This window comes from Rhizopus delemar, genomic scaffold (genome assembly GCF_000149305.1).
Source record: "Rhizopus delemar RA 99-880 supercont3.1 genomic scaffold, whole genome shotgun sequence".
Lineage (NCBI taxonomy): Eukaryota > Fungi > Mucoromycota > Mucoromycetes > Mucorales > Rhizopodaceae > Rhizopus > Rhizopus delemar.
Window position 1 is genome coordinate 416885 of NW_027137827.1, and position 23835 is coordinate 440719.

General features: G+C 34.2%; 7 protein-coding genes across 7 annotated transcripts; 4 read left to right on the forward strand and 3 right to left on the reverse strand.

The window, feature by feature from the left end:
* Positions 1–108: 108 nt before the first annotated feature.
* On the forward strand, positions 109–1787 carry RO3G_00169 (uncharacterized protein; the record flags this gene model as incomplete). Its single annotated transcript, XM_067654760.1, has 9 exons — positions 109–209; positions 322–405; positions 461–511; positions 562–802; positions 856–990; positions 1040–1108; positions 1154–1283; positions 1333–1546; positions 1595–1787. 9 exons carry the CDS (start codon positions 109–111, stop codon positions 1785–1787), a joined length of 1218 nt encoding a protein of 405 aa, XP_067510861.1.
* A 130-nt stretch (positions 1788–1917) lies between these two features.
* On the forward strand, positions 1918–8408 carry RO3G_00170 (uncharacterized protein; the record flags this gene model as incomplete). Its single annotated transcript, XM_067654761.1, has 15 exons — positions 1918–2002; positions 2050–2226; positions 2284–2300; positions 2347–2457; positions 2511–2675; positions 2721–2798; positions 2849–3286; positions 3397–3430; positions 3566–3579; positions 3677–3682; positions 3830–4085; positions 4328–4482; positions 4536–6127; positions 6185–6288; positions 6346–8408. 15 exons carry the CDS (start codon positions 1918–1920, stop codon positions 8406–8408), a joined length of 5295 nt encoding a protein of 1764 aa, XP_067510862.1.
* Positions 8409–10027: 1619 nt separating this feature from the next.
* Positions 10028–11220, forward strand: RO3G_00171 (uncharacterized protein; the record flags this gene model as incomplete). The annotated part of the gene is made up of 4 exons (XM_067654762.1): positions 10028–10154; positions 10214–10284; positions 10348–10810; positions 10874–11220. The coding sequence occupies 4 exons, from the start codon at positions 10028–10030 to the stop codon at positions 11218–11220; spliced, it is 1008 nt and encodes a 335-aa protein (XP_067510863.1).
* A 118-nt stretch (positions 11221–11338) lies between these two features.
* On the reverse strand, positions 11339–12638 carry RO3G_00172 (uncharacterized protein; the record flags this gene model as incomplete). The annotated part of the gene is made up of 5 exons (XM_067654763.1): positions 11339–11860; positions 11924–12210; positions 12284–12384; positions 12438–12580; positions 12636–12638. 5 exons carry the CDS (start codon positions 12636–12638, stop codon positions 11339–11341), a joined length of 1056 nt encoding a protein of 351 aa, XP_067510864.1.
* Positions 12639–16240: 3602 nt separating this feature from the next.
* On the forward strand, positions 16241–17081 carry RO3G_00173 (uncharacterized protein; the record flags this gene model as incomplete). Its single annotated transcript, XM_067654764.1, has 5 exons — positions 16241–16243; positions 16304–16630; positions 16694–16792; positions 16848–16925; positions 16980–17081. 5 exons carry the CDS (start codon positions 16241–16243, stop codon positions 17079–17081), a joined length of 609 nt encoding a protein of 202 aa, XP_067510865.1.
* Positions 17082–17400: 319 nt separating this feature from the next.
* Positions 17401–17958, reverse strand: RO3G_00174 (60S ribosomal protein L11; the record flags this gene model as incomplete). The annotated part of the gene is made up of 2 exons (XM_067654765.1): positions 17401–17460; positions 17515–17958. 2 exons carry the CDS (start codon positions 17956–17958, stop codon positions 17401–17403), a joined length of 504 nt encoding a protein of 167 aa, XP_067510866.1.
* Positions 17959–20182: 2224 nt separating this feature from the next.
* RO3G_00175 (uncharacterized protein) lies at positions 20183–21834 on the reverse strand (the record flags this gene model as incomplete). The annotated part of the gene is made up of 3 exons (XM_067654766.1): positions 20183–21239; positions 21298–21576; positions 21638–21834. The coding sequence occupies 3 exons, from the start codon at positions 21832–21834 to the stop codon at positions 20183–20185; spliced, it is 1533 nt and encodes a 510-aa protein (XP_067510867.1).
* Between the last annotated feature and the right edge of the window lie 2001 nt (positions 21835–23835).

The following is a 23835-nucleotide window of genomic DNA, read 5'->3' on the forward strand; positions in this document are numbered from 1 at the left end:
AGAAATTGCACATTTTTTTTTATCCAAAAAACACACTTGCTTTTATCATTTAAGCAGCATTTTAGTGTAAATTAACAATTTTTTATATATAAATAGGTTCTATCAAACATGCAACAACAACCTCAGTATATTTCGGTAAAAACAGGACAAAAGAAGAAGAAGGTAATAGATAAACAGATGCAACAAAATGAATGGCCACCTGCTTTGAAGTAAGTTTTTTTTTTTGTATATTTATGCACGTTTAACCCCTTTATCTACTGTTAGAAATTATATTAAGAGTGCTTTTGAGAAATGCTTACCAGCAAAACACGAGTTACTTAGGAAACAGTTAAATGTGATTATTGACCAAGCAAAAAGGACAGACATGATTGATTACATTGATTGGACTGAACGCGACTTACCAAGGTAAATCACATGTCAATAATGTCTCTCTATCTTTTTACTTATATATTCTTAATAGTGCTTGTGAGGATATAAAGAATCCAAAGGCAACTACATTATTTCATAAAACGTATATACAATTCTTTACGAAAGTAAAATAAAACTAAAAGCTTGTATTAGAGAGAACAAAATGATCAGAAGAATAGGCAATATAGAATTAACAGCAGAAGAAGCCATAAAAAGAGCTCAAAGAGCTCAACGTTTTCAGAGTGAACCCTCTTCGGTCACAGTGACACCTCCTACAGTAAAAAAGAAAAAGAAGCATATTACACCCATCATATGGGATCTCGATTCAGTATCAGATCAACCTATTATGGGTACGAGTACAGCCTTAGAAAAGCCTTACTTTCGTTTAACTTCTGTAATAATCATAATGATGTGAAAAAAACGTTTACTTAATATTTTCATTATTAGGCAGCCGATCCATCTACAGTACGTCCTCTTGAAGTGCTTGAACAGACTTTTAAATTGCTAAGAAAAAAATGGAGAAAAGAATCCAACTATTCATATATTTGTGAACAGTTTAAATCAATGAGACAAGATTTGACTGTAAGTAATTATAATGATATTATTAAATGTGTTATTAACATGAATATAGGTTCAAAGAATACAAAATGAGTTTACAGTGAAAGTATATGAAACACATGCACGGATTGCACTTGAAAAGGTAAACTAAAATTCAAATAGCATTTTCTTATTAAATAATCAATAGGGTGATATTGGAGAATATAATCAATGTCAAACACAGTTAAAATATTTATATGAGCAAGGGATTGATGGTTGTGAAGATGAATTCTTGGCTTATAGAATACTATACATGTTATTCTCTCGCAACCAATCAGGTACACTTAAAATAGATTTTATATATGTCTACTTATTAATGTATTATAGATCTAAATGCGATGATGGAGGAGATGTGTGATATTGGACTTAATAATCAAGCAGAATGTGTTCAACATGCTTTGATGGTACGCTCCAGCTTAGCAAAAGGAAATTATCACAAGTTTTTTAGATTATATGAGAACGCACCTAATATGGGAGGATATCTGATAGATCAGTTTGTGAACAGAGAAAGAATCGATTCATTAATAGTGATTTGTAAAGCGTAAGTACACGATAGACATCATTATATATTTATTAATGGTTTACATAGTTATAAAATGAGCATTCCACTTTCATACATTGCAAAAGAACTATCTTTTGATAATGTAAGTCGATTATTAAGGTTTTTGAATGAAAGTGGAGTTTATCCGGTATCAAATGTATTGGATACAAAGACTACATTACCTATTTTACAAGCAAAAAGTAAATCTTATGTTAAGGTTGATATCAAAGGTCAAATTTAAAACGTCACACAACAAACGGAATAAAATTTGATTTTTTTTTTCTTCTCTCTCTTTTACATTTATTAAAAAAAAAGAATCCTTTTTTTATTTTTATTTTTCTTATTTTTTTACTATTACTCTGTTGTGAAAAATGACAACGAAAGAGGAAGAAGATATTGTGATTGTTAAAGAAACAAAGATCATTGAAAAGGCAGTAAATAATGATGAAAATATCTGTAAGTTGATTACAGCAGAAAGATCATAAAAGCTTAATTATTTATAGTTCATCCACATACTCTAACCGTACTTGTTGTTGTACTGGGGCTCATGTTTTATGCTGCGATCAGATCAAATTATGAAAATACAGGAGAAAGTATCCGTTTGGGTATTTTGGCAGCTATTGTCTGTTTTGTATTGATCGGTATGGTTCATTTTCCAGATGGGCCATTTGTACGTCCAAGTAAACCTATCTGGAGAGCTGTTTTGAGCCTAAGTGTACTCTATCAACTATTCCTAGTCTTCTTATTATTTCTAGTAAGCTGTTATAAAGCATATGTGTATATATATTAAGGATAAATAGAACAAAGATGATGCTAGGCAATTTATGAAATATTATGATCCAGGACTAGGTATCGTATTACCAGAGAGATCTTATGCTGAATCTTGTGACTTGTCCTGGGACAACATAAAAGTAAAACAAGTCTTGATTGTATGACAAGGCTTATATACTAACATCTTAGTTAGAATCAAATGGATTTATTTGTAGTTGCCCATGCACTAGGTTGGTTTGCTAAAGCATTAATACTTCGAGACTATTGGTTCTGTTGGATTATTTCGGTTTCATTTGAATTGTGTGAATATTCTTTACAACATCAATTAAATAACTTTGCAGAGTGTTGGTGGGATCATGTAATGTATATCCGTGTAATATAAAAATCATCTAATATTTAATAGTGGATATTGGATGTATTGTTATGTAATTGGCTAGGTATTCATGTTGGTATGAAATTTTGCCAATATTTTTCATGCAAGGTATAAACTATATTTTGTACACTGATAAAACATATTTATTCTTTAAATAGGAATATTCTTGGGTAGGATTTAGACAAATCAAAACTTTACGTGGAAAGGCAAAACGTGCAGTACAACAATTCACGCCTAAAGAATGGACGCGTTATGAATGGAAGACAACCAGTTCACCTAAAAACTACTTTGGCACAGTTTTATTATTGATCGTGTTTCTTCAATGCGAATTGAATTGTTTTTATCTTAAATCGTTACTATGGATACCACCTGAACACCCTTTAAATACTTATAGATTAATTTTGCTCTTCTTTTTCGCATTACCTGGCGCAAGAGAAGTCTATCAATATGTGTCTGATAATAGCACACAACGATTAGGTGCTCATGCTTGGTTATTGATATTTAATATTATGACAGAAACATTAATCTGTCTCAAGTTTTCAGAAAATGAATTCCATGAATCTGCTCCTATTATTGTCAAGATTGGTTGGTCTATTGTATTTACTTTATTATTTGTGATATTTCCCTTGTATAAGTTTGTCATAAATCCAGTGAAAAGACAATCAATGACTGAAATAGAAAAAAATAAATAAACTTGATCCTATAGACAAATCCTTGTTCCGATAAACTGAATATAAAAAGTAATAATAACCATAAACAGGTTAACTTCGCTCTTTGAATTTAGATTCTTCATCAACTCTGGCCTATTTTCTCTCTTCTTCTGCTTTTTTTTTTTTTGTGTGTGTGCATATATGGAGCCATGTATAATAATATAGATTGTGATATTTGGGTAAATTGAAATTATACAACACAAAATCATGTTAAATTTGTTTATTTTAGGATCCATTTAAAAATCATCAAAGTTATACGCTTAGACCTTGTTTTAGAGAATTGTAAGTTAAAAGAAAAGGGAAATGCTCCATTATAAAAATAGTCTTCGATGAATTAAATATTTATTAAAAATAAGATATGTTAATCAAGCCACTTTGACATTACTTTTATTATTCGCATGTGCAATATTTTTATACAAACTTTTCAAGTATTCAACTCATCATCAAGAGATACGGTTACCAATAACTGGTTACACAAATTACGGTATAACGCAGAATTCAGATGGTGTCAGCGATAGTTCCACAGATATTTTGATAGAAAATTCCAAAACATTTCAAAGTACATTGTCTCTTTACTCTATTTATACCAATTGGGCAAGATTTATCTTATCTATTGTACAATTATGGTTTGTTGTGTCCATTCGGAAATCACTAGATCAAGGTCAATTGGACAGCACAATAGAAGGTGAATATGCTAGTATGGATAGAACTTACGTAGCGCATATTTTTTTTTGGGTATAAAGATACATAGCAAATACGCAAGAGTAAAATACTCATACAGTTTTTTGTACTTTTAGTCTTTTATTACTCTTCTTAGTTCACTAAACATTGGATTATATTTATTCATGAATTCAAGCAAACAACTGTCTGATTTCATTTGCCGAGAACTTAACGTCATGTACATTGTATATTTTATGATTGAATTAGTCAATATATACGCTTATTATCATATTCATGATATATCCTTCATTCAAGCCAGATATGCACATTGGATTTTTTCTTCTGCTATCACCATTTTGCTTATTGTTTTTGTTATAAACGAAGAGCGAGATTCGCCTACTGGTCCCATTGTTACTGAATCTGTAAGCTATTTTATTCTATATCGCGCACAAATTTAATTTTTGTTTAATGTTAGGGACGTATATTGTCTGGTGAAAAATGGGCATCTCTATATTCTAAAATCATGTTTTCTTGGGTTAATGTGATGATGAAGAAGGGTAACTTGACAACATTGAATGAACAAGATCTTTTAGAATTACCACCGGAAAATTGCACTAAAAACGTATTGCAATTTTATCGTCTTCAGGGCAAATCCAAAATGGCCTGGAGCTTGCTTTCTGCTTTTAAATATCCTCTCTTTATCCAGTTCTTTTATTGTATTGGTTGGTCAATTTTGATGTTTGGTCCACCTTATTTCTTAAATAACATCATAAAGTACATTGAACATGGTAAAGAACCTGCATCTTCAGCCTATCTTTATGTGCTAGGTCTGTTCCTAACCTCAAGCATTCAATCGCTTTGCTATCAGCAAGCACTCTACATAGGTCGAACACTTGGTATTCGTATTCAATCCATCGTCATTGGTGAGGTTTACAGCAAATCCCTAAGGCGCAGAGATGAAAGCGGTATAGAAAAAACAGAAGAAAACAAATCCAAAGGAAATGTCAATAATCTCTTATCGGTTGATTCTCAAAAGATGGGTGAATTGACTGCTTATATTTTTTACATTTACTGTTTCCCAATTCAGATAGCTATCTGTATCTGGAGCCTTTATAAGCTCCTTGGTACATCTTCCTTATACGGTGTTGTCATCATGATTCTTTCTCAACCACTCACCTATTATCTCAGTCGTCGCTTCCAAAAGTTACATCATAACGTGATGACCTTTACTGACAAACGCATTCGTATCATGAACGAGCTACTATCTGCAATTCGCATTGTAAAATTCTTTGCCTGGGAGAAACAGTTGCGTAGCCGCGTGGTGGATGCCCGTGATGAAGAACTCAAGGCAATCCGATCACGCTTATACAGCTTTATGTATATCGGAAACGCATGGTTTCTAATTCCAACCATGATCATGGTGGCTGTCTTTTACATGTATACACGTGAAAATATCCTAACAGCATCCACTGCATTCACTGCTCTAGCTCTTTTTAATAATTTCAAGACAACTATGGATGAATTTCCTCTAATTACATCGTTTATTCTTCAAGCAAATGTGTCTTTAGGGCGTATTGAGAAATTTTTAAAAGAGGATGAAGTTCAACCAAAATCTGCCAACTCAAGTGATCTCATTGGATTTGTAGACAATGCTAGTTTTAGTTGGGATCATGATTGCTCCACTACTCATATTAGGGATTTGAATGTTACCTTTCCACGTAATAAATTATCTGTAATATGTGGTCCAACCGGGTCGGGTAAAACGACACTACTTGCCAGTTTATTAGGTGAAACATATTGTGCTTCTGGTGCTGCTTTGCTTCCCCGTAAGCAGTCTAGCTTGTTGGGTGGTGCGGTGTCTGGTGTTGCCTATGTAGCTCAAACTGCATGGCTTCAGAATTGCAGCATACGTGACAATATTCTGTTTGGATTGCCCTATGATGAAGAACGATATCAGAAAATTCTGTACATGACAGCACTGACAAGAGATCTGGAAATCTTGGAATTTGGTGATCAAACTGAAGTAGGTGAGAGGGGAATCACTTTAAGTGGTGGCCAAAAACAAAGGTAGATATATATACATGTATATAAAGATTATTCATCATACATTTCATATTTGTATAGAGTGGCTATTGCTCGAGCTGTCTACTCACAAGCAGATATAGTCATTCTTGATGATTGCCTTAGCGCCGTTGATGCACATACTGCCAAACACCTTTATGAATATTGTATTAAAGGCGAATATATGAAGTATCGCACAGTTCTACTAGTCACACATCATATAGCCCTTTGCATTCGTGGTGCTGGTTATGTAGTTGTTTTGAATGAATCCGGTTTGGTTACTGCTCAAGGAAAACCGTTAGATGTCATCAAGTCTGGTCTATTAGGTGATGAACTCACGGAGGAAGTATTTATGAATGCTCGCGAGGAAGAAGCAGTAGACGGTCCCATACCCAAAGTCCCTCACAAGATAATCAACAAGATAAATATAGCAGGTGCAGGCAAATTGGTGCATGATGAAAAACGTGCAGAAGGTAGTGTCAAATGGTCCGTCTATGGAACATACTATTATGCTTCTGGCGGAATGATGTTTTGGATATCTGTCATATTACTTTTTTGCTTGGCCCAAGGTGCTGTATTGGGCCAAGATTATTGGATTAAAATTTGGTCTGCTGCTTATGACAATGTCACTAATTTATTGCAAACTTTTCTTTTGGTATCGATTGATGCTTTTGAAAAGAAAATTAATGTAGGTTACTACTTGAGCATCTATTTTTTGATTGGGATACTTGCTCTTGTCTTAACGATTACACGATCGCTTGTTCTTTTCAATGGCTCTTTGAACGCCTCCCGGCGCATTCACATGCAACTATTGGATCGACTGCTTGGTGCCAAAGTCCGTTTCTTTGATACTACGCCTGTAGGACGCATTGTCAATAGATTCTCATCTGACCTTGAAACGATTGATCAGAATGTAGCCAGTTCGCTATCATTTTTGCTTTACTCTGTGATCGCCACTATTTCCGTTATCTTGCTAGTCTCTGCCATTACACCTGCCTTCATACTTCCTGGTATCTGTATTGCTTATCTTTTTAAAGTCATTGGCCTCTATTACCTTAATGCATCTCGGGACTTGAAGCGTCTCAATTCCGTCAGTCGTAGCCCTATCTATATCCAGTTCAACGAAACAATCAACGGCGTAGCGACTATTCGCGCATTTGGAGCACAGTCTCGATTTGTGCATGAAAATTGGAAACGTATTGATGCCAACAACCGTCCATTTATTTGGATGTGGGCCACGAACCGCTGGCTTCATTGTCGAGTTGATGTTTTGGGTGCTTTTGTGGGACTATGTACTGGTATTGTCCTTGTTCTCTCACGCGACTGGATTCAACCAGGACTTGCAGGGCTTTCATTGAGTTATGCCTTGACCTTTACACATCATGTACTCTGGGTTGTCCGAATGTATGCAGTTAATGAGATGAATATGAATGCTATTGAGCGTGTACATGAATATTTGGACATTGATCAAGAGCCCAAGACAGCAGAGATCGTACCATCTCCTAGCTGGCCAGAGTCAGGCCTTGTCGAAGTGGAAAATTTGGTCATGAAATATTCCCCTGAGAGCCCTGCTGTGTTGCATAATGTGAGCTTCAAGACACGACCTCGGGAAAAAATTGGTATTGTTGGAAGAACTGGTTCTGGCAAATCAACTCTGGCACTCTCTCTTTTCCGATTTATGGAGCCTGTAGAAGGCAGGATACTGATTGATGGACATGACATTCACAAGTTAGCATTGAATGAACTAAGATCAAGGTTGACTATCATTCCTCAAGATCCTGTACTATTCTCAGGTACTTTACGCAGCAATCTCGATCCTTTTAATCAATATGATGATTCTGTACTTTGGACTGCCTTAAAGCGAGCACACTTGATTGATCACACTAATACTGAAGAAACTATAATTAATTTGGATTCTCCAGTGATGGAAAATGGCAATAACTGGTCTCAGGGACAGAGACAATTGATTGCATTGGCTAGAGCACTTGTCAAAAGGACGTCGTTGATTTTGTTGGATGAAGCTACATCTTCCGTAGATTTTGACACTGACCATCAAATTCAGGAGACAATTCGTAACGAATTTAGGGACTCTACTTTATTATGTATTGCTCATCGAATTCGTACTGTGGCTGATTATGATCGTATATTGGTTTTGGATCATGGTCAAGTTATGGAGTTTGACACACCGTATAATTTAATGACAAAAGAAGGAAGCATATTCCAGCAAATGTGCTTAAGAAGTGGTGAATACCAGGAACTGTTAGCTATTGCCCAACAAAAGCGTTAATAAAAAAATTTGATTGCTATAATTGACTATAAGCTAAACATTATATAGAATTACTACATAAGATGATAGAGCGCCTAAGCTTTATATGCTCCAAAACTTTGTTCCTCATTCAAATACATTGTATTCTGATTCTCTTGAATATTATGTAACAACATTGTTAGCAACTACAAGCTATGGCATTACTGTTTGCAGTTGTAATTTCTTAAAAAAATTCAAAATTTTTAGTTTATACGAGATTGGTTTTATATTTAACTTATTATATAATATCTTGAATAAAATACTGGTTTAGTCAAATTGCCACTTCAGTGATTATATAGTCCTTCTAATTTTTGAGCTTAGCGCGAAATTGGATGTAATGTTCGAAAGGGCCGATTTGAAGTCATTGATTACAAATGCAGGATAACTTGTCTTGTACAGACATTTGAATGCTTAAACGATAATTATAAAATCATATAATAATAAAGAAAAAAAATTATCGCTTTCCATATAACTTAATTATGACTTTAAAGATTGCTCTCTTTTTTCAATGATAGGATAAAACTCTAGTTTACATTGAAAGCTCAACATTTCCAGTTACGGTTGTTACTCATTTAATACAAGGCTGTTAATCATATTCCTTTATCTTTCGCTCCTCATCTAACCTCTCTATCGTTTATCGTGACCTGAAATACTACTTCTATAATTGTTATGTCATCCATGAGAACACTTTATTCCTAGCCATAATAAAATTACTTGTACACTTTGCAATAGCTTTAAATATATTCAAACTAACTATTAGCAGAGACAACTTGCTTTTTAGAGATATAGCCGAATGCACTTCTATAATTTCATCATCTCTTTCCTTTCTTATGTCGTGTCACACTAAGGTACCAAGTTAGTAGCTTATGGATAACTTTCTTTGCAACAGCCCTGTTTCTTGTGGAGTCTAAAACGAGGTTTTAAAAGTACATGGTTTCCATTTTCTTGTTTGAAAGCTTCAGCCTTTCAACAAAGTAATCGAAAAATAAAGTATAGTGAATACACTAACAGATATTTTCTACATCTAACTATTCAATTGATCAACTCTAATGAAATTGCTCAATATAAATTAAGTAACTTTTTTGTTTTATTTTCTTTGCTTCCCAGTTTTCTTTCGAATTGTGCCTACATAAAGGAACCTATTAATATTATCCAATCAATTTCAGCGAAATGGTATTAGAAAATAACCTCAGCCTCAATATATTTGAAAGGTTTTCTTTTAACTTTTTTGAATGTCGAACCCAAAATTAATTGGAGAGCTAGCCATTGTTGCTTATAAGGCTGTAAGGGCATCCTTTTTTTGCATTTCTAAATAACATACTGACAATCAGCTTCTTGTTATTGTTAATAGCGTGATCTACCTAACCGTGAGGTATATAAAAATAAAGCTACTTTTTCTTCGGTCGTTTATGAACAAAACTAATTATACTTTTATTAAAGATTGTTGGTAAACAAGATCCTTTTGTTACCTTCCGTTTACATGATAATATAAGAAAGACAAAAACTGATTATAGAGGAGGTCAGCATCCTATTTGGGATGATCAGGTACGTAGTAACTTTATATCTTTTTATTTTTTATTAAATGACTTCTAAAGGTAAACATGCCAGTTCCTGAGAAAAAGAAAACCATGATTGTCCAAATATATGATGAGGATTCTAAAAGAGAAGACTTAATCTCTGAAGGTGAGGTTGATTTAACAAAAGTTTTAGAAGAGGGTGAACATGATGGTAAATATTTAATGGTCATCACGTAAGAGCACATACTTATTGAACTATGTATGACTTAGATTGGTTCCCTTTGCAGTACAAAGGCCGAAAAGCAGGCGAAATTTATTTGGAAATGACTTTTTATGCTGCTGTAAGAAAAACTTTTTCCAAACACCTTTGCTCGCCCTTGCATTAATTAATCATCTTTTTTTAGGCACCACCACCTAAGAGGCAGCCCACAAGGTACGGAACCCGGCCTCATAAGCCAACCGGCCATTCTCCTCCTCCTGTGCCTTCTGCAAATGCATCACAATACTACCCATATCCACCTTCATCGCAACCAGCCAATGCTAGGCCACTTCCGCCTGCACCTGCTGAGTCTCAATCAACGCCTATGAACTATCCTGGCCAATATCCTTCTGCTCACTCGTCACCTTATCCTACTGGATACCCTCCTGCGCCCACGCCATCTATTTCTGCTGGTTCACAGCATCCTTCAGGTAGACCTGCTTCCTATGCTGGACCTCAAGCATCTGTCAGCCACATCAACAGGCCTACTTCACCGCCTGTCTCTACATCCAACACGAATTATCATTTAGCTCCAAACAATGGTCATGTTCCTCTTTTATCCTCACCATACAATCCATCTACTAATGCTAATGCTCACCCTAATTATGGTAAGAAACAGAAAAGAAAGGAGAAAGAGTAAAGTATAGAAAAATAACTTATACAACCTACAGGTTATCCTCCATCTAATCAAGGAGGCTATCCACCTTATCACAATAATGCTAACAACAACAGCAACAACAACAGAAACAGCTACCCACCACAAACCCACAGTCCTTACCCATCATATCCACCTTCCAATAACCAATTTCAAGGATTCCCTGAGCCTCAACAATATCCTCATAATAATAGCTATACTCCTCATCAAGGAGATCCATTAGGTACACCATTTGCTGCTCATCAAGGAAGCTTCTATCCAGCTAACCAAGGAGGCTATCCTCCCCGTCCTTATCCCTCCCAGCAACATCAAAACATGGGATACCCTCCACAAAATTCAAATAGTGGATACCCACCTTATTAGATTTTGTAATGAATTCAATATTTGGATACATTTTATTATATATTATTATTGCTATGTTATTATTATATAAAAAGATTAGTACATGAACAAAAGAGGGAGGAGAGGGCTTTATATGCATCTATTTGAAAGATGGTCGTCTTGCCCAATTCGATTCTGTTCGAAGATAGTCATATTCGTTGCTGTTTTTATCTATGATAGGGTGAAACCCAAAGTCGTGACCACCAGTAGCAACAGCGGCTACAGCAGCCCCGCTTATAGTCTGCATAGGATAATCTTGGGATTTAGATGATGGTGGCGCTTCGGATGAGACACTTGTGGGTTGCATGTTGTATCGTTTACTGTTTGGCGTCAGTACAAACTTGTTATTAGGTACAGACACTGTAGGATAATCAACTTCCATTGGTGACATTGGTCTTAAAAATTGATTGGAGGTTTGAGCTGGGCCACTGTTCCTGTTGTCTATAAAATTGGCAACACGTTGACTTAGATTTGAACTTGGATGTAAATCATTATTGCTAGCAAATGACGTACCAAATTTACTTGAAGCTTTGTTTTCAATATCATGATTATGACTTTCACTTTTAGAAAAAGTGCTTACACCAACTTCATCTGTTGAGCGACGAGGATGAAAAATGGATATCTATCAATACGTATATGTTAAAGATCATATATAAAAAGCTGTAATAACAATAAGTAAACTTACACCAATAACCCATAAGAAGATGACACAAGTATCGCAGTTACCAGTTAATAAATCAGTAGCAAATTTGTTTGAATTAATAGTGCTCCCACTTGTTAAACCATCCACACAGAGGATACCCAAACTGATTGACATAAGAAAAAGAATAGCTGTCATGAAAAGGTTCATATCCTTAAAATAACCAATCTTTCCAACAATAGCCGTGCCTCCAGATTTCATATTACGAGTGATATTGATGATTCTTTTAAATCTAAAATGGGATCGGACACCTAATATTGCTGCAATTAATACTTTATAGCAATTTGAAGTAATTAGTAAAGCCTAGCAAAACAGTACAGAATATGTGTATATGAAATCACTCACTTTCCGCACTGTAAGCTAATTGAGGAATCGCTTCTCTTTTTGTAACATCATCTCTATAATACCATTGCAAAATTGGAAAAGCAGCCATACTTCCTAATGCCCTGTTTCTTTTTCAGTGTTCCCATCTATTGTTGCTAATACGTGTGTAACATACCAAACTATATAAAAAATGAATTCCCAGGAACCCATAAAAGATCTCTTTGCCACATTGTTTGACAAATAATTCCAAAAACATTGAAGTAGGAAAAATATGCCTGTTTGTAGTGATAAAGTAACGCATTCTACATAATCAATAGCCTAATATATGAAGAGATTAATGAAAATAAATTGATTTTTGTAATACCAAAATTACCATCGCTATTTGCTGATGTCGTGGAGTCCAGTACATGAACGGTTTAGATATAAATGTGTTTGTATGAGGAATCTCGATAAAGCTTTCTGAATATTTAATCCAAGTCGACATAATATCTATGTAGTTTTTAGGGAATTGTATACATGCAATATTTTTTTACTGAATACCCCAAGACATTTGCATTATTATCGTTAGAAAGTACATTATTGTGACAATGCTTCTTAATTCTCCACTTAAAATCCTTTTAGGATGTAAACATTGAAATCGATCGGTTGCCCATACTCTTGATATAAGGAACATAATCATGTATATTTCTACTGTAACTCTCTCTAATAAAATCAGTCAATTTTTTTTTACTAATATCCTTATTTTATTATCAAAGTACAATGAAACACATACGCAAGTATGAAAAATCACTACAAAAAACGCTTATGGTGTTAGTGAATGTTTAAAGGAGAAAGATAAGGCAAAAAAGTAAACCTTAAATGTGTCATTTTAATAAATAATTTCCTTGGCAATTATCCAAGCTGATGAGTCAAGTTCAAGAATAAAAGAAAGAAAGCAAAAGAAAGAAAGAAAAAAAGTTTTTTAGGTAAACGGGAAGGAAAGTGATGTGCGACCAGACCATAGTTTTGATCTATTGGGTTGAGAACAAAATACCTTCATCCTGTGTTACAACCATAACAAGACTTCTTATATTTTGTAACTCTGTAGGTTCGTAAAGTATAGAAAACTAAATTGCAGCTCAAACAGTAATATTTTGATTGGATGATCGTGTCGTGCTGATGTATAATGTAAACTGCGAAAGCTTTAATACACATGCAATTTTTCTTTCGCCATATAAATTGTTATTTTTTCTATAGTTATAATAGCTACTCTCGTATATTACAGACCTTTTGTCAATATTGATTGCAAATGCTTGGCCAATTCTGATGCTTCTTTGTATAGCTCAACTTGTTTTAAGCGAAGTCACAGAAACATGTTTTTTATTGTTATAATTAATGCTTTTTGTCCTTCAACAAATTTAAACTCGCGACTTAGCTAGACATGTGAATGTTAATAGGATTTTTATAAGCAAATGAATAAAGTTAAACTATGTTTGTTAATAAATAGAATAAGTTATAACCTATGAAAAAGACAGAAGGCTCTGATACATAAGTAATGTGATCACAAATCAATTTCTTTACATTACTTTTATCATACTTGTACATAGAGCAGCTGTAACACTAAGTGCCTTTTATTGAACTACAATTTGTTTGTGCTTAGCACTACAAATTCCCATACACAAAAAGGGATCATGACCTCCTATTACTGTGTTACCATAAGATGTTCACTTCACTATGAACAAGACTAAAAATAACATAAACAATTAAGAATAAACAAAAATTTGGAAAAAAAAAAAGTGAGAGAGAAGAAAAGAAAGAACATCAATTGTTTTTATAAGGCATATACTCATTTATAATGAATTCTTTCTTAATGAACTTGTTGCCTTTTTTATTCTAAGAACAATAGCTTTTCCGTGACACTTTACCTAATTTTCTTATTTTCCAAAGTTGTGTATCAAAAGCTAGTCCCAGGTTAATCATACTTTTATTTTGAATGAGCCTTTATATCATTATTTATATATAAACTTTTTCATTGTTTATAAAGCACACTGCAAAATTCTTGCTCTTTGGTTGTTTAGCAAATTATGCTCAATTGGCGATCTTGTAACGTTGCTCAATGCTTTTCCCCATACAGATAGCAATTGAGCCATCATTTTTAAAACGGATCTATCATGAAACTCTTAAATTATAAAGAGATATAAAAGCTACTTAGGAGCGTACTCAACGGAGCACTTATTATGGCAAAATTAATGAGTTACATACGTTGATATCATTATAGCAATATACTCTGCTAGATAAAATAATATTGGTGTTTGCACAAAAAGACAAAAGCTTCACTGAGAGGGATTTGATCCATGCTCGACTCAAATTAACAGAGCCTTGATATACAGTAAAAAAAAAAAAAAAAAAGTGTGATAAATGTTCAAACCCTGAGAAGGTAAATCTTGTTTCATGTTTCTTCTAGAAAGCTTAAAAAAGGGCCATCTCTTTGCTTCTTTGCTAAGCATACAAAAGAGGCAGACGTAGTTTTGAACTTCGATGTGAGAGTTACATTTATACCTTATCCTCTTTTTGCATAAGTTGCTTCAAGCAAATGTTAAAGAACAATCAATTTTTGCATCATAACTGACCTGATAAGATAAAAAATGATAAAACAGGGGTATGTGTCGTATTCCAAGAAAAGAAGTCATTTAAAAAGAGTGAATGGAAGACTTGCTTTGTTTATTCGTTGTTTTTTTTTCCTTTCAGTTTAAAAACATGCGTAAAAAGAAAAAGAAAAAACTCCTATTGTCTCGCTATCTGGTCTTCTTCTTTCGCTATTTTCTCTTCTTCTTTCACTATTTGCTCTTTCATTTATGGACATGGCTATACTCCCGGCTTCATTAAGCCTTTCTAAACAACAGTCAATTCCACACTGTAAACAAAACTATCGCCGTTCTCTTCTGAAAAGGAAGCAGAACTAGGTTACAATCGATGATTGCTTCACTTTTCGGAGGTAAGCGCTTTTATTCTTATGTTGTTTATGTCTTGATAACTGAGACTGACACTTCATATACCCTATCAGTATCGTTAATAACTGGCTACAAAAAGCTGTAAAAATATCTTATTGAGATTTCCTCTGGTTTAGCTCTACCAACGTTTACTAATGCTCAAACCTATGTTGTAAATAGAAATACAATTCTTCCAGTACACAATGCCTATTTCCTGTAACATCGATACAAAGTTTTTTTCTTTTTCGAATCTTTTTTCTTCTCTTCAATAGGCCTTGTCTTTATGTTGTAATTCCGGTTTCCTTGTTTAAAAGCATCTGTAAAAAATGTATATACATATGTATTATCTAAGTCGTCCAATTGAAGACTCTATATTTTATTTCAAACAAAGCTATTTGATTATTTTCTTGTATGTAATTATAAATGAACTTTTTATGATGCTCGAGAAATGCTGTTCTTTTTTCCCTTCAATTTCGCCATACTTCAAAATGATTTGCCCCCAAGATGGTGCATAACACTTTGTACAGTGATGCGAGGTATATCTAAGTCACTTGCAAGTTTGCAATTGTTTTACGAACAGCCAATAATGTTCTTTGAACTGCTTTTGCTCACGTTTTTAGGAATGTTATTACGAACTGCAAGTGCCATTTTTAAGCAAATTTTCTCAAACAAGGCTTATAGTTGGAATCCATACAAATATGAAAGAAGAAGGCCATTCTGTTGTTATTGCCATTTAACATTTCAAGCCAAACTATGCGGCCATAGAGACAACGTATTTTACAATTTCAACACCTACTTTTTACGTCATCATCAAGTTGGATGGAGTTTCAATGAAATGTTGAGCGACTCGTAAGCCACAAACACACGCTTTCTCATAAGCTCAAGCTGAGTGAGTTTAATTTTCTAGAGAAAAAAGAGCCCAAAGCTGTGTCTTTTCTTTTTTGATTGTAAATTCGACCTATTTTTATAGATTCCTGTTTTTCTTGATTGGAATCAAACAACATAAAAAATGGTAATAAAAAACGAAAATGATTACTTGGTTAACAGCATGTATACTAATGATGATAAATAGACAAAGACAAGTAGTAGTAAAATGGCAAATCTGGTGAATTACCGACTCAGAGTTACTATGTCGGATTCACGTGTATTAACAGGCCAGATGCTTGCATTCGATAAACACATGAACCTTGTCTTGGCAGATTGTGAAGAATTTAGAAAAGTGAAATCAAAAGCCAAAAGCAACAACCCAACAGAACAAGAAATGAAGAGAACTTTGGGTTTAGTCATTTTGAGAGGTGAGACGATCATTAGCATCAGTATTGACGGTCCTCCTCCACCATCTATTGACGATGCTAGAGCACGAGGTGCCAGTCTTTTGGCTGGTACGGGTATAGGAAGAGTAAGAATAAGCAAAAGAATTTGGCAGATGTATTTTGTACAGTTACTTATTTCTTTGTTTTAGCCTATGGGTCGTGGTATGCCTGCTGCTCCTCCACCATTAGGTGGCCCCATGACAGGCCTCGCAGGTCCTGTTCGTGGTGTTGGTGGTCCTGCTCCTGGTGTAAGTACAATAAATAGTTTTGTATACACATATACTCATGATGCCATTTTTATAGATGATGCAACCTAGACCTGGTTATCAAGCATCTCCTGTTCCTTATGCTCGTCCTCCTGGTGCTCCTGGCCAAGCTATTGTAAGCATATTAATAACATTTTTTCAATTTGCAATACTCACTTTAATTGTTTAGCCACCTCCTCCACCCGGTTTCCGTCCCCCACCACCCGGTTTCCGTCCTCCTCCACCAGGATTCAGACCTCCTCCTCCCCCAGGATATCGCCCTCCTATGTAAAGAAATAAAAATAAACATGCTGTTGGCATAGTGTTACTATCTGTTAGGCTCGGCATACAACACAATTTGCACACTTTGTTTTTTTTGATACAGGGGGATTGAAAATTGATCTGTAAAAGCAGTGTTGAAATAATGTAAATGGCTGATGCTTACAAAATATCACCTCTTTGAATTCTACTCAAATCTGCATCATATTTCCAACAAAGAGTACTTTTTACTTAACATTTTTAAGCTTATGCCTCAATTAGTCAAACGCAATGATTAATATGTTTTAAGAACAAGTAGATATTTTTCAATAAAGAAAGTTTTTATTTATAATTTAGGCCTTGTTACTAACAACACCATCGAAACGGTTCTTGAACCATTCAATGGATTCCTCCTATTTAAAATGTATTCATTTAGTATTTGATACAACACATTCTTTAAAATTTACCTTCTTGATGCGGTGAGTGACACCAACAGTAGACTTGCAGTGCTTGCGGCGAGAGACACGGTAACCGGGACGGCCCATGACGACATAGTAGTCCATACCGTAGATACCAATAGAGGGATCGTATTTGATACCCAAATCAATGTGTTCGTCAATACCGAAACCAAAGTTACCAGTTTCAGAGAAGTTACGAGCCTTAAGTTCGTATTCCTTAACCTTCAAACCACGTTCAAGGATTTCTTCGGCCTTGGGGCCACGGACAGTGACGTGAACAGCAATCTTTTCGTTACGACGAATAGAGAAAGAACGAACAGTGTAACGGGCCTTGGAGTAAACGGGGGTTTGACCAGTTAATTGTTCGAGCACCTTAGCGGCACGAGTAAGTCTGTCACCAGATTCACCAACAGAGATGTTGAGAACCAACTTTTCGATTCTGAGGTTACGCATGGGGTTGACAGGAGTCTTTTGTTCAGTACTCTATTCATATTGTTAGTCGGTCTATTTCTAGCTCACAGATGGAAGGATTGCTTTGAAATAAGAGAATGCGATGCAGTGAAACGAATAAAGACCAAAAGGTTCACTTTATTTGTTCAATGTATAAGTCATTATTGAATGCGTTGTGATTAAATGCTGAAAAGTGCACGAGCATTTTAAACGATATTTCAATTGCTTGTTTCAGAAAATCCGCATATCTCTTAATTATCTCAATCCATCCATCCATCCATCCATTTCCATTTGTCTTTATTTACCATCGTATATTGCCTTCAAGTCTGTTGACGATGGAAAAGAGGAGGATCATAACTATGTAGTCCTGAAGCATTTGTTCTACTGGGCCATTGCTCTCACTCTGCCTTTTTGATTGAATCCCAGCACATTAATTTCCCTAAAAGGAATACGATGTTTGAATGTTTCTATCTTTGCTTCTTTGCCAGATATTTACAATGAAGAAACTTGAGTAAGCAGCATTTGGCTATTGTATGCTATTTTTTTTTTCAAACTATTTGATCTACTCTGATTATGTATTTTAGTTACATAAAAATCCTGATCCCTTTTAAACCCTTCTTGTTGATTTTAAATTCAATCCAAAACAGGATATCCTAAAGGCTCAGCATAGCTGAAAACTTTGATTCCAAAGGCAATGGGCTCTGCAAAATTCGTTAAAAGCACCCTCTTTACAAATTGAGATGCAGTTCTATGTTTTGAAGAAAAGCATATCTAATAAAGTGTGTAGGTTATGAACATGTAACGTATGACTAAAAAAGCATACTTTGAAGACAAGGAGCATATTCTTCTATGGCATTGAGTTTGGTGTATAGCAGTCATCGGATACATAATATTTAAAGAAGTACCTGTGATGTTTTTTTTTATTGTTTAATTCAGATAAAAAAAAACGATTTGCTTTTTTGAGAACTCATATTTGATTTAAGAAATTAGTCAAATATATGAATTGCGGTAACAGCAAATTCATAGCCATCCTTTTCCTTTAAGCAAAGATTCTGAAAATATATATGGATCTGTTGATTTTCATTTAAATCGTTTATATAAAGGATTTTGCTATATGTTTTCTTTAATAACTCTATGTTTTCTGGTGACATGTTTATTTTTTTAAAAAAAACTGCGTCTTAACAAGTTTTGAGTCTTTTAAAATCAAATCATGTATACACTTTTTTTATTTATTTATTTTTCCTGCGAAGTTTGATTTTATTGTTTTGAAAAAATGCAGTTACTCGCTCTACTATTTTTACAACTTACCTCAAGTAAGTTTCCTAAAATTCTAATGGTGTGTGCATTATCTGTACAAGCTTGTTTAGAACTAATTTATTTTCACGAATCAATGGTTCCTTTTCCTTCTTTCGGATATCTAATGCACTTGTTTTTTAAAGCTAAAACCTTTCAACGCATAAGCACAGCCTATTGTCGATATCTCTCAAGGGTGAAGTAAATAGAGAAAGCTTCTATACAAAATCAATAATTTAACTTAGGGTTATAGCTATTGATTATTGGTCAGTATATACCTTTTCTCATTTAAATAAGTCTCTACTTTTGGTCATTATTATTATATCGGTTGGCTTAGCTTTAAGTCATTTATTGTTTTTGTAGTTCTAGTTACCAGGTCTTCTATTCAAACTTAAAAAAAAAATGTTTGCTTTAAAGCACGGTCAACATGGTTGTGCAAAGTACGATTGTCTTTGATACAAACACAGAAAAATGCTACGCAGAAAAAAAAAAGATTAACATAGAATGTAGGGAGAAAGCGGAAAGAATTGCTTTATATGGAAGCTGAAAAAGTTCTTTCAGAAACCAGTAGTAGGTTACATCAATAAAATATTGCAAAGGACTATTGATTACTGTAATGCTATCATGTTTCATATAGATACTTATCATGTTTTATTACAATCAGCTGCTGTAAGAAATACGGATTTAAAGTGTGAAACAAGAGTTTCACACATTCACGCACCTTAATTTTTTAATAAAGCATGATGATGTATTGAATTGAGTCAAACAAAAGTCCATGAAAATTTACGATGAAATTCAACTTCTATCATTTATTTAATATTAAAGAGGGGGCTATTTACAAAGAGGAATACAAGATATTTTTTCCTGCAAAGGAGAAGAAAAATATATTCAGTACATAAAGATATATATTTTTATACACATAAGGGAGGTTGTCTTAGTGGCGGTGGAAGCTATCAACGATTTCTTCAATGGATCTTCCCTTTGTTTCAGGTAAGAAGAAGAAAGTAAACAAGAAAGCAACGGCACAAATAGCAGCGAAAATAAGGAAAGACCAACCTTGAATAGCAGCAAAAATAACAGGGAAAATTTGACCAATGACAAAGTTCATAGCCCAGTTCATGGCTGTACAGGCAGAACCGACAGCTGAGGAAGCATAGATAGGAGTCAATTCGGAAGTAATCATCCAAGGGACTGGACCAATACCAACAGCGAAACTAGCTACGTACAAGAAGACAGAGGCTACCAAAAGGTTACCGATACTGTATTTGTAACCGATAACAAGAAGGATAGAGAAGATACAAGTACCGGCTTCAGCAGCGAGAAGCAATGGACGACGACCGGATCGATCAACAAAGAACATAGCAACGATAGACATACCAAAGTTAGTAAGGGTAGTGTAAATAGCATAGTATTGAGCTTCTTGTGGGGAAACAGCAGATTCGAAGATAGTAGTAGAATAGTACATGACAGCGTTCATTCCGGATAATTGTTGATACATGTGGTGGAATAATACGATACCAAAGATCTTACGAATAACGGGGTCCTTGAAGATTTCAATCAAGCTCATAGGAGGACGTCTTTCATCATCATCATCAGATTCAATATCACTGATCTTCTTGTTTGCACTTTCATCAGCAGCGTCGTTGTTATCAAAACCTTCATCGACAGTAAGGTTTTTCATGGTGTTCTTTTCATGAGAATTTTCTTTCAAAATACGAGTAGCCTTCTTTTGACCGAGTTGGCCAGCAACAATTTCAAAGAATTCTTCTGTAACGTCAGCTGTACCACGGAGCTTTTGAAGAGAGATGAGAGCGTCTTCAATTCGTCCAATGGAAACAAGATAACGAGGAGATTCAACACAGGTAAGCATAGCAAAGATTTGGAAAATGGCAGGAATAGCAACGATAGCATAATTAAGACGCCATAAAGGAACATTTGCAGTAGGTAAACCAATAACAGAGGATAACAAGATACCAGTAACAACAAAGAATCTAATAATAAAAAGAGGTTAAAAATTTTTTCAAGTATGAATTTTGAAAAAATATTTACTGATTGAATGAGCCCATTAAACCTCTTCCTTTACGAGTAGAGATCTCACCAAGATAGGTAGGGATTGCAAGGGAACCTAAACCACAAGAGATACCACAAAGGATACGACCGATAATGAACATAGCTGTATGAACAGAGCATCCGATAAGGATACCACCAAGAATAAAACCGGTGTTGTTTACAATAATAGTCATTCTACGACCCAATCTTGTCTGAATAGCACCACCAACTAAACTACCAAAAAGACCACCAAGACAAAATGATGATACAGCAAAACCCCTATAGAAAAAGATGTTTAGTGATTAGAGATCATAGAAAACAACGGTATGTTCTTTATTACCATAACGTAGTATCCATTGGTAAACAATCAGGGAAAGCGGCGTTGTTAAGATGCGCGCTTCCAGTAGAACAGGCGTGTGTCACTGTTCCTGGCACATTTGATGATCCAATGGTCCAGCCGTTTGAGAATGCACCAATTGCAGCAAGGACACCACAGTACACCATGTACTTTGGCATAAATAATTCACGGGAATCCATTATTTCTTTATTAATTGATTATAAAAAAAAATGTATGAAAAGCAGAAAGAAGTACAAAACAACTTGATTTATTTATATGTCAAATTTTTTTACAATAATTCCGGTTGGTCATAATTAAACGTCCGATTTTCCTTATTTCTAATTTCTTGGTTCTAATCAATTTGATCAAATTCTGTTGAAAAAAATCACTTGATTTTCTTCAAAAAAAAAAAGCCTTCGGACTGTTTGATGTTATATTATTATTTTTAAACTATTTGACAGCTTGAAAAATGCTGGAATAATTTACAGAAAATCTTATTTTATTTTTATTTTTTTGACTGGTAACAAAATAGCATTTTTCATAAATATTCTGTCGGCCCGCCAGATTTTTTTTTCCCTTTCTTTTTTTCTTTTTCGCCACTATGCCATTTAAAGTAATTGTGAATTAGTTGCTTCAATAACCGAATTATATCTGAGCTTAAACAACTTTATCCATACAGTCCTCCTCGTTCTTTAGCGATGATATCATTTGTTTTAATGAATTTATGGCTCGTAAAGAAATCATTATGAAACTGTCTATTTAATAAAAGAAGAAGATGTGTATTATCAATTGAAATCTTTGTTTGGATCAAAATAAAATAGGATTATAGACTGACAAGGCTGAAACAATTAAAATTGTTTTCAAAAGTTTATGAAATAAATGGCGCCTGTACCTGTCTTTTTTTTTGGGTAAGTCTCTTAAGGTGGGATGGGTTTAAAGAATGAAATCGAATGACATCTTGATGACCAGTCCTTGTTTTTTTTTTTCCCAAGGCGGCTACTTAATTACAGTGTTTTGTTGTAATCAATGAGTAAGGTTTTTGATTGTGTATGTGGGGGGAGGTAGGTATGTTTTGTTCTTTTCATATAACCCAAACATGCTTGTCACCAAAAAAAATAGTGTAACTCTGGGAAAAAATGGGGAAAAGCCATTAAAATCGGTAAAAAATTTAAGAGACACGCTATTACCCTGATACGTTCATGTCCAGGGACCGCTCCCCGCTTTTACCCTTTTGGCTGAATATTTTCTGAGACGGAAAATATAAAGTTTAGTGTGCTTTTTTTCTTATTCAGAAATATACCACGATTTACAAGATGATCTGGGGTAGCACATAATCTCCATGTAATGTCGGAAACAAATTTAAAAAAACTAAAATCGGTCAATTTATCTTCTTGGTTCTTTCAGGAAAGACCTGATTTTGTTGTTTGGGTTCCGATAGACATTATTTTGTGGAGATGCCATGATATAATTCTATATAAAATAACATGTGACCCATGTATTCAACTGCGCAAACTTATATTCTTTACTTTCTATCAAAAAATTAACCCAATTGTTTCAGGAACATAATTTGTGACTAAACCTTTCCCATTTGCTATTATAAATTAGACTAATTCACTTTCAGGTACGACTCAATACAGATTAGTGTCATGTTGAATCGTACCCCACACTTATTATTCGATCAAAATTATTTTAATCTTTTGATTCTGTTCAACTTGATTTAAGTTTATTATGAATTCATAGAGAATGAAGAAAGTTTTTATTTAAAAAGTATTGTTATTGTTATTTTATAAACGCTGTGTACGACAATAACCCCAGATGGTAGTCTCAAGCCAATGCTTTATTGACTTATATACAAGTAGGGAATTGAAATGGTTGTGAACAGACAGATCAATCCTTATTTTACCAGAGTTTAGATAAATAGTGGTGATTGATATATGAAACTCTTTTTCAGAGCATAGCTGTTCTTGTTTGATTATATTTATTGAAATATCTCTCATTATTTTGAAAAGGTGTATAAAAAGTAAATGCATGTAATACATAAAATAGATGAATTTAATACAGAAGGACATCATTTGTATATAAAAATAACATTGACTTATTTTAAATATAGAAAAAAGGAGGCGATCCCTTCTTTATTGTCACTATGAAATAGTTATTCATATTATGACGTACACTGTTTAAAAATCAATGACATCTCTTTC